Source organism: Hyla sarda, chromosome 4, assembly GCF_029499605.1.
Source record: "Hyla sarda isolate aHylSar1 chromosome 4, aHylSar1.hap1, whole genome shotgun sequence".
NCBI lineage: Eukaryota > Metazoa > Chordata > Amphibia > Anura > Hylidae > Hyla > Hyla sarda.
The window spans coordinates 275,267,465-275,281,445 of NC_079192.1; the positions used below are offsets into that span (position 1 = coordinate 275,267,465).

At 43.8% G+C, this 13,981-nt stretch overlaps 1 protein-coding gene across 1 annotated transcript in view; it reads left to right on the forward strand.

The window, feature by feature from the left end:
- Nucleotides 1–4,247: 4,247 nt before the first annotated feature.
- The window catches only part of C4H3orf20 (chromosome 4 C3orf20 homolog), a 48,116-nt gene continuing 38,382 nt past the window's right edge, over nucleotides 4,248–13,981 (forward strand). Inside the window, exons 1-3 of the mRNA XM_056574311.1 lie at nucleotides 4,248–4,289; nucleotides 8,144–8,210; nucleotides 10,471–10,533. Of these exons, the coding sequence (XP_056430286.1) occupies nucleotides 8,148–8,210; nucleotides 10,471–10,533 (126 nt within the window). The 5' untranslated portion in view covers nucleotides 4,248–4,289; nucleotides 8,144–8,147. The remainder of the gene's footprint in view (nucleotides 4,290–8,143; nucleotides 8,211–10,470; nucleotides 10,534–13,981) is intronic.

Below are 13,981 nucleotides of genomic sequence, written 5' to 3' on the forward strand. Positions count from 1 at the left end.
GCGTCGTGTCCTCTCTTGAGGTGTCAGGCGAGACCGGTCAACTTGCATAGCCTCCACGGCGGGAGGCACAGGAACGGATTGCAGAGGACCAGAGGAGAGAGGAGACGGGGAGAAAAAACGCCTCGTGCGAACAAAGTCCATATCCTGGCGGAGCTCCTGACGCCTTTCGGAAAAACGCATGTCAATGCGAGTGGCAAGATGAATGAGTTCATGTAGATTAGCAGGAATTTCTCGTGCGGCCAGAACATCTTTAATGTTGCTGGATAGGCCTTTTTTAAAGGTCGCGCAGAGGGCCTCATTATTCCAGGATAGTTCAGAAGCAAGAGTACGGAATTGTATGGCGTACTCGCCAACGGAAGAATTACCCTGGACCAGGTTCAGCAGGGCAGTCTCAGCAGAAGAGGCTCGGGCAGGTTCCTCAAAGACACTACGAATTTCCGAGAAGAAGGAGTGTACAGAGGCAGTGACGGGGTCATTGCGGTCCCAGAGCGGTGTGGCCCATGACAGAGCTTTTCCAGACAGAAGGCTGACTACGAAAGCCACCTTAGACCTTTCAGTAGGAAACTGGTCCGACATCATCTCCAAGTGCAGGGAACATTGTGAAAGAAAGCCACGGCAAAACTTAGAGTCCCCATCAAATTTATCCGGCAAGGATAGTCGTAGGCCTGAAGCGGCCACTCGCTGCGGAGGAGGTGCAGGAGCTGGCGGAGGAGATGATTGCTGAAGCTGTGGTAGTAGCTGCTGTAGCATCACGGTCAGTTGAGACAGCTGGTGGCCTTGTTGCGACTGCTGGGCGACCACCGTGGTGAGGTCAGCGACAACTGGCAGAGGTACTTCAGCGGGATCCATGGCCGGATCTACTGTCACGATGCCGGCTGGCAGGAGGTGGATCCTCTGTGCCAGAGAGGGATTGGCGTGGACCGTGCTAGTGGACCGGTTCTAAGTCACTACTGGTGTTCACCAGAGCCCGCCGCAAAGCGGGATGGTCTTGCTGCGGCGGTAGTGACCAGGTCGTATCCACTAGCAACGGCTCAACCTCTCTGGCTGCTGACGATAGGCGCGGTACAAGGGAGTAGACAGAAGCAAGGTCGGACGTAGCAGAAGGTCGGGGCAGGCAGCAAGGATCGTAGTCAGGGGCAACGGCAGGAGGTCTGGAACACAGACTAGGAACACACAAGGAACGCTTTCACTGGCACAATGGCAACAAGATCCGGCGAGGGAGTGCAGGGGAAGTGAGGTATACATAGGGAGTGCACAGGTGAAAACACTAATTGGAACCACTGCGCCAATCAGTGGCGCAGTGGCCCTTTAAATCGCAGAGACCCGGCGCGCGCGCGCCCTAGGGAGCGGGGCCGCGCGCGCCGGGACAGGAACGAGGGGGAGCGAGTCAGGTACGGAAGCCGGGGTGCGCATCGCGAGCGGGCGCCACCCGCATCGCGAATCGCATCCCGGCTGGAGGCGGTATCGCAGCGCACCCGGTCAGTGGATCTGACCGGGGCGCTGCCGTAGCGAAGATGTTGCGAGCGCTCCGGGGAGGAGCGGGGACCCGGAGCGCTCGGCGTAACACACACATTGCTATGGATCCTCTGTCTGTGGCTGTCGACATTTGGTGATATTATGTTCTCTGTTTGCACTTTGCTCATCTTTGTTATTTAGTAGTTATATTGCATCTGCTTGTAATTTTTCAGAGTTGTTTAGCGTGTCAGCTCTACATTTGCTATTGTGTATCAGCAGCCACATTGAGTGTGCACATTACAGGGACAGGACATTGGCGAGGGGGGGGGGGTTCATGGCCCTTCTCCCATGTTGGATCATGCTTTGTTAAGCTTTTTAATTGGTTTTAGCCCTCTGTGTGTATTTTTACTGTATTTTGTAAGTAATAAAGATTATTGATTACATTATATTTATGCTGTCGTGGTGTGCACTCTATACAGTATTTCTTTTGCTCTGGTGTTATGAAAATCCCCATAGAAAACATACGCTGCTCTGGTCAGTTCCTAAAATGGACAGAGATGTCAGCAGAGAGCACTGTGTTCCAAAAAGAAATAGAATTTCCTCTGTGGTATTCAGTAGCTAATAAGTACTGGAAGGATTAAGATTTTTTTTATAGAAGTAATTTACAAATCTGTTTAACTTTCTGGCAACAGTTGATTAAAAAAAAAAAAAAGGTTTTCCACCGGAGTACCCCTTTAACTAGCCTTTTCAGTACGACTGAATGCAAAACATTTCCAAGAGAAAAGTCCTCACGATCTGGGACAGGCTCTTGATAGCAGCAAGAAAAGCCAGTCTGTAATGTAGAAACTCAATACCCAGCCAGAGCCAGGGTGAAAGCCTATGTAACCAGGCAACCAGCCTTCAAACTCTACAAGGCAATGCACAGTGTGACAGAGCAAATGCTTTCCTGCGACTACACACATTACTTTATTGTGAATACCCTGCACTCTCTAACAAGGTTCTCATCTCAATGTAAGTCATATATTTTTGTATAAAGTATTTGTTATCTTTACTATAATATAGAAAAGAAGAACTGCAAGAAGCTGTGTGGAGCTGTTTGCTTACCAGCAGTTGTGTATGTAGGGATAAGGGTGTTTGCATTTATTCTGTTAGGTCAATCTAAAAAAAAATTAATAATAATCATATGTATTTTTATATTTTAAATCATGTACAGTGACCCCTCGACTTACGATGGCCCCGACATACGATAATTTCAACATGCGATGGCCTCTCAGAGGCAGCATCAACATACGATGCTTTTGTATGTCGGGGGCCATCGCATAAACTGCTATCCGGCAGCGCAGACTGCTTCAGCTGCCGCCGGATAGCCGTTTACGGTGCCCTGTGTGCTCCGCTGACGATCAGTTACCTGTCCTCGGGGCTCCGGACCGTCCTCTTCAGGATCCCCTGCATCGTTGGCGGTCTCCATCGACGTCATCCAATAGGAGCAGCGTGTGTAACGACGTGATGGCGGCGACGGAGAGCGATGATGTCGGGGAAGCAGAGGCCTTGCCGGAGCGTCGGGGACGTGGCGACAGCGATGGACGGCGACATCCGGGGCAGTGGTGACGAGCGGTGACGGTCCGGAGTGGCGGGGACAGGTGAGTACAACTTCCTCTAACAGTGGTCTTCAACCTGCGGACCTCCAGATGTTGCAAAACTACAACTCCCAGCATGCCCGGACAGCCGTTGGCTGTCCGGGCATGCTGGGTGTTGTGGTTTTGCAACATCTGGAGGTCCGCAGGTTGTAGACCACTATCCTATACTTTACGTTGCACGGATCCCTCAACATGCGATGGTTTCAAAAACGATGGTCCGTTTGGAACAGATTACCATCGTATGTTGAGGGACCACTGTATTACAGAATGTATTTACATTGAGTCACACTGCAGTCTGTAGAACCTTGAGCTGTCTACTATGAATATCAGAGGGAAATTTATTATTCACGTTTTGTTTTTTTGTTGCGCAGACTTGCAGTGTTTGTGCAATTTGGTTTGGCTGATAGCAGAAATTCCATACCAGAAACATCAGATTCTGGCTTCTACAGAAAGAATAGTCATGTCTATTCTTATGGCAGAGTCCACACAGAAATGCATTGCCGTCTATGAGACGGCGCATTTTTGAGCAGTCCGAGCGTCGGCATGTTCTGTCAGTGCCCTGCTGTCGGTGGAATGTCACAGAAATTTTCCATGTAACATTCCATCGTGTGAACATAGCCTTAGTCTACCGCCTGGTAATACATTTGTGCAAATTAGAAATTGTATTGTAAAAGTGGCCTGTGTCAGAATCCGGGTACTGTGAGGATACTGGAGGTGGATCCTCTGTGTCAGTGGGGTGATGACGTGGGCCGTACCAGGGGAATGGAGTCTAAGGGGTTACTGGTATTCACCAGAGCCCGCCGCAAAGCGGGATGGTCTTGCTGCGGCGGTAGCAACCAGGTCGTATCCACCGGCAACGGCTCAACCTCTCTGACTGCTGAGATAGGCATGGTACAAGGGACAAGGCAAGAGCAAGGTCGGACGTAGCAGAAGGTCAGGGCAGGCAGCAAGGGTCATAGTCAGGGGCAACAGCAGAAGGTCAAGAACACATGCTTGGGACATACACAAAACGCTTTCACTGGCACAAGGCAACAAGATCCGGCCATACTGGGAAGGGGAAGTGAGGTTAAATAGGCGTGGAGCAGGTGGAAGCTACTTACAGTGATTGGGCCAGTCACCAATCAGTGGTGCACTGGCCCTTTAAATCTTAGAGAGCTACCGCGCGCGCCAGGATGTGACAGCCGGGGACCTCGACAGGTGAGTAGCTTGGGATGCGATTCGCGAGTGGGCGCGTCCCGCTATGCGATTCGCATCCCCGCCGGCAGTGTCAGTGCAGCGCTCCCGGTCAGCGGGTCTGACCGGGGCGCTGCAGAGAGGAGCAGGGACCCAGAGCGCTCGGCGTAGCAGCCTGTTTACTTAAAAAGTTAACACAGCGTAGTTAGATGCAATGCCTGATGGTAGAGTAGGATGTGTGCATTTATGTGCAAAAAAAAAAAAACTCAAATGATAAATCATGCAAATAAGCCTGCGCCTATAAAACCCCACCCACTTCATAGACTTCAGGCGGCTACTGGCATAAATGGCACAAATGACAAGTACACAAGAGAAAGGCGCATAATAAATCTCACAAGCATGATACACCAGACTAAACACCTAATTTCCACAGGAGCAAATTGCTCAGTAGATGTCCCCCAGTATGTTTACAGCTACATCTGTGGATAAGCTGTAGATCTCAGTTCATAGATTGCTTTATAATTTCATGGAGATTTCATACTATCTTTACTACAGTACTTGTTTAGCACAATCTTAAAATATGAAAATAGAAGTATTCCGGCTCTATCCCTGGTCTGGATCCCGAGCAGGGTGAAGGTGTGGACCTCACCCAGAGCAATGAGAATAAATGAAGTAAACTCCAGCTCGGTTCAGGAATATGTGGCTTTATTCACATCAACGAGGCAACAGGTACAGGGAGGAAGTGACGCGTTTCGGCCAGGTGCTGGCCTTCGTCGTAAGACTAAGGCCAGCACCTGGCTGAAACGCGTCACTTCCTCCCTGTACCTGTTGCCTCGTTGATGTGAATAAAGCCACATATTCCTGAACCGAGCTGGAGTTTACTTCATTTATTCTCACAATCTTAAAAGTATAAGGCTAAGTTTCCACTTGGTTTTTTTGTGTCCCAAAAAAACGCCAGAGAAAAACACAAACCATTCTTCTATGTTTGGCATTTTTCTCTTTAGTTTTTTCTGGCGTTTATTGCCTTTGAGTGGAAATAGCATTTTTGGCCCCTTTCAAAATTTGTTTGGTACAAAAAAAAAATAAATAAATAAAATAAAAGGATACAGTAGTGATGGAAAAAAATGTATTTAACAAAAGTTATATTTTTTTATAACGAAATTTTAATTAATTTTTAAACAGGGATCAATTTATGTGGGCGGGCAGGGCACAAAAAATGTAGCCAACAATAATAAAAATGTAGTGTGTGTGTGTTTTTCACAATTTTTTCTTAAAAAAAAAAAATTTATGCAGTACTACTACTCCCAGCATGGAACAGACTGTCCCATGATGGGAGTAGTCGTTCCTGTACTAATAAACAGATCGCCCCGGGTGTCACTCCTTACACCCGATGCGATTGTCCATAATATAGCAGAGATGCGGAGTGGCTCTATACAGCGCTCGCATCTCTGCACTATACTCCGGGGCGGCCAGTGATGTGAATAGAAATTTACATCACTCATTCATATTTTCTGCCCAGAGTGGTGATTGGCCAGATGGTGGCAGCCAAACACCGCTCTCAGAGGAAAATATGAATGAGTGAGTGGCCGGTCGGACTACAGAGCAGAGATGCGAGCGCAGGAGAAAGCCGCTCCGCATCTCAAGGTTGAAGGATGAAGGACGATCGCAGTGGGTGTCAGGAGTGACACCTGCTGTGATCTGTCCTTAACTGCAGGTACTACTACTCCCAACATGGAGCAGAGTGTCACTTCTGACACCTGTTGCGATCTGTTTATTAATGCAGGTACTACAGCTCCCAGCATGAAGCAGAGTGTGCTCCATGTTGGGAGTCGTAGTACCTGCAGTTAAGGAAAGATCACAGCGGGTGTCACTCCTGACATTCTCTGTGATCCCCCTGTATAATGTTTAGATGTGGCCGTCCGCTCTTCTATGGTCCCCTGCACTGATGTATTTGTATATACACACATATTCATATTTCCCACAGAGTTGTGATTGGCTGGAACCATCTGGCCAATCACTGCTCTCTGTGGGAAATATGAATAGGTGTATATATATGGCAGTGCAGGGGACAATAGAAGAGCAGCCGGCCGCCCGCATCTATACATCTGCAGGGGACAATAGAAGAGCAGCCGGCCGCCCGGATCTATACATTATACAGAAGGATCGCAGAATCGCAGGTTAGAAATGACACCCAGGGCAATGTGTCAATTAGTACAGGAACTACTACTCCCATCATGGAACAGTGTGTTCCATGCTGGGAGTAGCAGTACTACCTAAAAAAAATTACAAAATAAAGGAAAAAAAAGTGAAAAAAAACACACACACTACATTTTTATTATTGTCGGCTACATTTTTAGTGCCCTGCCCGCACACATAAATTAATCCTTAAAATTTTCGTATTAAAAAAGAAGCATTTCGTAAAATACAATTTTTTCCATCACTACTGTATTTTTTTTTGATGATTTTTTTTTAATGGTACCCTACAAAATTTTATTAAAAAAAAAGGTATAAAAGGAATAAAAAACGCCTGCAAAAACGCCAAAGTTAAAACCCACATGTCGTTTTTCTTGGCGTTTTTTTTACTCCCATAGACTCCTATGGGAGAAAAACGCCACGATTTCAGGGGAAAGGCTAAGGAGCTGAAAAACACCAAAAAAGAGTAAAAAAAAACACCAAAAGGATTTAAAAAAAAACCTGAAAAGCGCAAAATGGAAAAATGTTTTTTGCAATTTTTCATTGATTTACAGCTAACATCTGTCCACAGCGTTTTTTCAATGAAAAAACGCCATGGGTGCCGTTTTATCATTTTTTTTTTTTTTTAGAAAAAAAGCACAAAAAACTAAACAAAAACAAAAAAAGCAAGTAGAAACTTAGCCTAAAGCTTGGACCAGATGTAGTATTTTGGTCAGTATTTGGTCTGTATTTTTCCCAAAACCAGAAGTGGGTCCAAAACAGAGAAAAATATGCAAGTCTTTCTATTTTAGTTTTTTCTGTGTTAGTTCGACTGCAGGTTCTGGCGTTTGAAGTTCTGATCAAAATACTGACCAAGTACTGATCAAAATAATATGACTATCCAAAATTGCACAACAAGAGTGGATTTCTCATAGAATCCATAATAAGCAGTGGATTGTAAAATTAGTCATTGGAAATCTGGTCTGGAAATGGAGGTGATTTTTGCAAAGAGATGGGCCCAGATTTATCAAACCGTGTGAGACAAAAAATAAAGAGATTTTCCCACAGCAACCAATCGCAGCTCAGATAACGAGCTCAGGTAAAGTGAAAGCTGAGCTGTGATTGGTTGATATTGGAACATCTCTCCACTTTTTCTCTCACACAGTTTGATAAATCTGGGCTATGGTCTTTTGGAGAGATTTTATTGTGCTTCATATGAAAGGGGCCTTAGGCTAAGTTTTCATCTTAGTAAAAACAACGACAAAAATGCCTAAACAGCCACGCTGTGTTTTTTTTTTTTTCCGTCTGGATTTAAAGCCCAGTCACACAGCGGAATTTCTTGATTCCGGCGTCTGCAAAAATAGACTTGTCTATTCTTTTTGCGGATCCCGCTCGGAAATGTATTGCTGTCTTTGAGACAATGCATTTCTGAGCGGTTCTAGTTCCTGCCGGATCATTTATATGTCTGGAATGTCTGCCCATGTTCTCCATGAGGACATTCCACACATTTTCAGCCATGTAAACCCGGCCTAACGCAGCTTGCTCCATATAGGGCTGGGTAGCTGCAGAGTGCCATTGCTGACCCCTGTCCATCATCAAAAGTGTTTACAAGATACAAGGTTCACGTGTGCATCAGAACCGAACCATGAAGCAATGGAAGAAGCAGCCCTGGTCTCAATAGTAATGTTTTCCTTTACATTATGTAGGCAGATGGTTGCAAGAGTGTCACTTACCTGGGAAAGAGTTGACACCAAGATGCACTCTGAGAAGAAGGCAAGTGAAGGCGGTGTGATGTGCTAGACCAGTGTTTTCCAAAGAGTGTGCCTCCAGCTGTTGCAAACCTACAACTTCCACCATGGCTGTACAGGCATGCTGGAAGTTGTAGTTTTGGAACAGCTAGAGACACACTGTTTAAAAAACATCATGCTAGACAATGTTCTAGTGGCAAACCTTGCGTCCTGGCATTCATGTAGACCCCAGTCACCAAGAAAAAACCCACCACTACACTCCACTTTTAGTAAATCAGGGCTATTGTGTCCTGCCACACTGCAAGCATCAGGCTGGGTCTCCACTGAGTTTTTTACAGTGGTTTTTTTTTGTCCAAAAAAACGCCAGAAAAAACTCCAGAAAAACTTCCCTGCGTTCTTGGCTTTTTTTCTAGCGTTTTATCTTGCGTTTGAGGCTTTATGTGGAAATAGCTTTTTTTTGCACTTTGGCGTTTTTTTGGTACCCTTTGTTGGGTACCAAAGAAAAAAAAAAGGATGCTGTAAGGATGTAAAAAAAAAAAGTATGTTTTTAATAATGTATTTAATAAAGTGTATGTGTTTTTTTTAACTTTTTAACCTTTATTTTTTTTACATTTTTTAGGTAGTACTACTACTCCCATCATGGAACACACTGTTCCATGATAGGAGTAGTAGTACTTTGACTCACTGTCAGATCGCCCGGCTCTCACATTTGTCAGCCACGGCGATCCTCCTGTATACTGTATCGGCTGGCTGCTCTTCTCTGGTCCCCTGTACTGCCGTATATTTACTAATATTCATATTTCCCGCTGAGATGTGATTGGCCAGAGGGTTCTAGCCAATCACAAATGTCTGGGAAATATGAATATTAGGACATATACGGCAGGGACCTTAGAAGAGCGGCCGGCCGGCTGCATCTATACTTTATACAGGATGATCGCAGCTGATGTCTAGAGTGACATCAGCTGTGATCATTTCTACTACTCCTCCCAACATGGAGCACACTGTGCTCCATGATGGGAGCTGTAGTACTTTTACAGATCGCAACAGGTGTCAGAGGTGACGCTTGTTGCGATCTATTAATGCAGGTACTACAACTCCCATCATGGAGCATTGTGTGCTCCATGTTGGGGGTAGTAGTAGAAATGATCACAGCTGATGTCACTCTAGACATCAGCTGCGATCATCCCGTTTAAAGTATAGATCCGGCCGGACGCTCTTCTAAGGTCCCTGCCGTATATGTCCTAATATTCATATTTCCCAGACATTTGTGATTGTCTAGAACCCTCTGGCCAATCACCTCTCAGCGGGAAATATGAATATTAGTAAATATACGGCAGTACAGGGGACCAGAGGAGAGCGGCCAGCCTATACAGTATACTGGAGGATCGCCAAGGCTGACAAATGTGACAGCCGGGGCAATCTGACAGTGAGTCAAAGTACTACTACTCCTATCATGGAACAGTGTGGTCCATGCTGGGAGTGGTAGTACTACCTAAAAATGAATAAAAAAGTTAAAGACACTCACATACACTATATTTTTTATAATTGTCGGATACATTTTAGTGCCCTGCCCGCCCACATAAATTGCTTACTGTTTCAAAATTAAATAAAATTTCTTTATAAAAAAAATATACATTTCGTTAGATACAATTTTTTCTAACACTAATGTATATTTTTTATAATTTTTTTTTATGTTACCCTATGAAATTTAAATAAAAAAGGTATCTCCCTCACTTTTTTGGATCGCTAAAGTCCAAAAAAGATTAAAAACCGCCTGCAAAAACGCCAAAGTTAAAACCCACATAGACTTCTATGGGGGAAAAACGCAACGTTTTTGCGAGAAAAAAAACGCCAGACCCTCAGCAAGCAGACGTTTTTGAAATCCAGCGTTTTTGACCAAAATCACTAAAAAACGCCAAAAGGATTAAAAAAAACGCCAAACTCAAAAACGCCAAGTGGATAAGGGTTTCTGCAGTTTCCTATAGACTTACAGCTAACATCTGGCCGCAGCGTTTTTTTCGCAAAAAAAACGCCATGCGGCAAAATGGGCGTTTTTAACAGCGTTTTTGCGAAAAATTACTCAGTGGAGACCCGGCCTCAAGAGAATATTTGCACCATTATCTTGATCTACTCTGCTTTCCCTTAGTGGAGAAACAAACAACTCAACGTCACGTTTCAACCACATTTTAATATATATATATATATATATATATATATATATAGATATAATATATATTAACTAGGGATCATGTATTTAAAAATGATATGTTTGACATGTTTTCCAGCGTGCCATAGAGTTGATGAAATCCATGATGCTAAAAACAGGACCTCTGTATTTCTACGACCAGGTACGACTCATGTTCACCTTACTAGCCTTTGTTCTTTTATCATTCAAAAAGTTTTTATGAAGCATAAATTTAATGAGATATTGGAAGGGAAGTCAACATAATTTGTTCAAAACAGAACAATAGTTACTATAAAAGAGAATTGTATCATGGGTAACAACCGAACATAAGTGCAGTCCAATAATCAATATTAGAGAATTAAAAAATAATTAAAAGAAAGAAAAGGACTGGAATTGTTACAGATGAAAAAGGCAGACCGCACAACATAAGCTCCTCTTGTTCTTATTCATTGTAAAAATGCTTATAGGGGTACTCCGGTGGAAAACTTTTTTTTTTTTTTTTAATCAACTGGTGCCAGAAAGTTAAACAGATTTGTAAATTATTTCTATAAAAAAATCTTAATCCTTCCAGTACTTATTAGCTGCTGAATAATAGAGAGAAAATTATTTTCTTTTTGGAACACAGAGCTATTTGCTGACATCACGAACACAGTGCTCTCTGCTGACATCTCTGTCATCTCTGACATGTTTGCTATGGTGATTTTCTCCTACTCTGGACAGTTCTTAAAAAGGACAGAGATGTCAGCAGAGAGCTCTGTGTTCCAAAAAGAAAATAATTTCCTCTGTAGTATTCAGCAGCTAATTAGTACTGGATGGATTAAGATTTTTTAATAGAAGTAATTTACAAATTTGTTTAACTTTCTGGCCCCAGTTGATTTAAAAAATAAAATAAAAAAAGTTTTCCACCGGAGTACCCCTTTGAACTTTGTAAAAGTATTCAGAGGAAACCATATGTTTGGTGGTGTGGCACTATGTCATAGCAGAGGTGTTATGGTCTATTCACACGTACAGTATTCTGTGCAGATTTGATGTGCAGGATTTTCTGCACACATTTCAGCATAAACTGAATGAGTGAATACAGCTTCAAATCCTGCGCATCAAATCTGTGCAGAATATTGTATGTGTGAATAGATCCTTAAAGGGGTACTCCGATGGAAAACATGTTTTTTTTTTATCAACTGGTGCCAGAAATAGATTTGTAAATTACTTTTATTAAAAAATTGTTATCCTTCCAGTACTTATTAGCTGCTGTATACTACAGAGAAAGTTTTTGGATTTCTTTTTGGATTTCTTTTTTTTTTTCTATTCGCAATGCTGTCTGCTGACACAGCACTGAGAACACTGTGGACAGAAAAAAAATAAAGAAATCCAAAAACAAAAGAACTTTCGCTATAATATACAGCCGCTAATAAGTACTGGAAGGATAAAGATTTTTTAATACAAGTAATTTACAAATCTGTTTAACTTTCTGGCACCAGTTGATAAAGAAAAAAAAGTTTTCCACCAGAGTACCCCTTTAAGGTGCATGACTATTGTAGCAAACTGAATCTTTCCCTAAGTGATGGAAAGAGTAGAAGATCCTATAGTAACATCAGGGCTCAAGTCCTGCAGGAACTCATGGGAACGGAGTTCCTGCACTTTTTCCTCAGCAGGAATGCAGTTCCCATTAGCAGGAGTCCTGCAGGACCAGCCCTAGGGGTACTCCGCCCCTAGACATCTTATCCCGGGGGTCCCGCCACTGGGGACCCCAGCAATCTTGGCTGCGGCACCCCAGACATCCGGTGCATGGAGTGAACTTTGCTCCGTGCCGAATGACTGATGAAGGGGGGCCGAAGCTTGTGATGTCACGGCCATGCCCCCTCAATGCAAGTCTATGGGAGTGGGCGTGACGGCCGTCATGCCCCCACCTATAGACTTGCATTGAGGGGCTGTGGCCATGACATCACGAGCCTCTGGCACTGCACCCAATGCTCTAAACGAATGCCGGGTGCAGCAGGAAGAATGCGGGGGTCCCCAGTGCCGGGACCACCGCAATCAGACATCTTATCCCCTATCCTTTGGATACGGGATAAGATGTCTAGGGGCGGAGTACCCATTTAAATGGAAATCTTGGGTGAGTTCCCACACTTTTTTTCCCAGGACTTGACCCCTGAGTAACATTATATATGTGTAATACATTTGTGTACAGATAATTTATACATTGTAACAGGGTCTATGAATGCAAATCAGGGCAATTGCTCTTATAGATCCAGCACAAACCTCTTTGCTCAGAAATTGTTGGAATGTATCTGGCTTTGTTAGCAATGTCGGCAGATGCAAGGATTTAGAGCGATTATTGTATCCCGTAAGAACATACACATTTAGAAATATCAAAGATTTGTTTCTTCACTAACTGTATACCAGAAATGGCTTGTTTAAGCTTTTATATTCTCTTTTCTGTACCAACAAATGTGAAAGTCTCCTTTTATTTTACACCACTGGATTGTAAACTCTGAAAGCATGCAAACCTGATTTTCTTTGTGCTCTCGTTCACAGAACATGCTTTTTTTTGTGGTTTAATATTAATACAAATATTATACTGTATCCTTAAAGTCAAGTATAGTCTGATATGCAAGAAGTATCAGTTTAAGGAATTGTTATTAACCCCTTGAGGACATCATTTTTTATTTTTTATTTTCATGTTCATTTTTTTTTCTCCTCACCTTCCTAAAGCCATAATGCTTTTAATTTTTCACCAACAGACCCATAGGACTTGTACTTTTTGCCCAACCTATTAAACTTTGTAATGACATTATTCCTTTAACCACAAAATCTATGGTGAAACAAAATAAAAAATTTTGTTGGGCAAAACTGATTAAAAAAAGCCATTTTAATTTTCGAGGGTATGTACATGCACCGACACTGTCACAGTACTATGTAACCCACAAACTGGCGTATGCTTTTAAAGTGTACCTGTCATCAACAAAAACTTTTTATATAATGTAGATAATACCATTATATTTATATTTGTAATATACATTTGGTTATAAAATATGTATATTTTTGTCCCTGCAGCTATTGACTGTTTGTCTCTATGAGAAGTCCAAAAACAGCAAGTGAGGGTGGACAAGCAGGGCTCTGTACACTGAGGACAAGCAGGGCTATGTGCACTGAGGACAAGCAGGGCTCTGTGCAGTGAGGACAAGCAGGGCTCTGTGCAGTGAGGACAAGCGGGGCTCTGTATACTGAGGACAAGCAGGGCTCTGTGCACTGAGGACAAGCAGGGCTCTGCGCACTGTGGACAAGCGGGGCTCTGTGCACTGAGGACAAGCGGGGCTCTGTACACTGAGGACAAGCAGGGCTCTGTACACCGAGGACAAGCAGGGCTCTGTACACCGAGGACAAGCAGGGCTCTGTACAATGAGGACAAGCAGGGCTCTGTACACTGAGGACAAGCAGGGCTCTGTGCACTGAGGACAGGCAGGGCTCTGTACACTGAGGACAAGCAGGGCTCTGTACACTGAGGACAAGCAGGGCTCTGTGCACTGAGGACAGGCAGGGCTCTGTACACTGAGGACAAGCAGGGCTCTGTACACTGAGGACAAGCAGGGCTCTGTACACTTAGGCTCTGT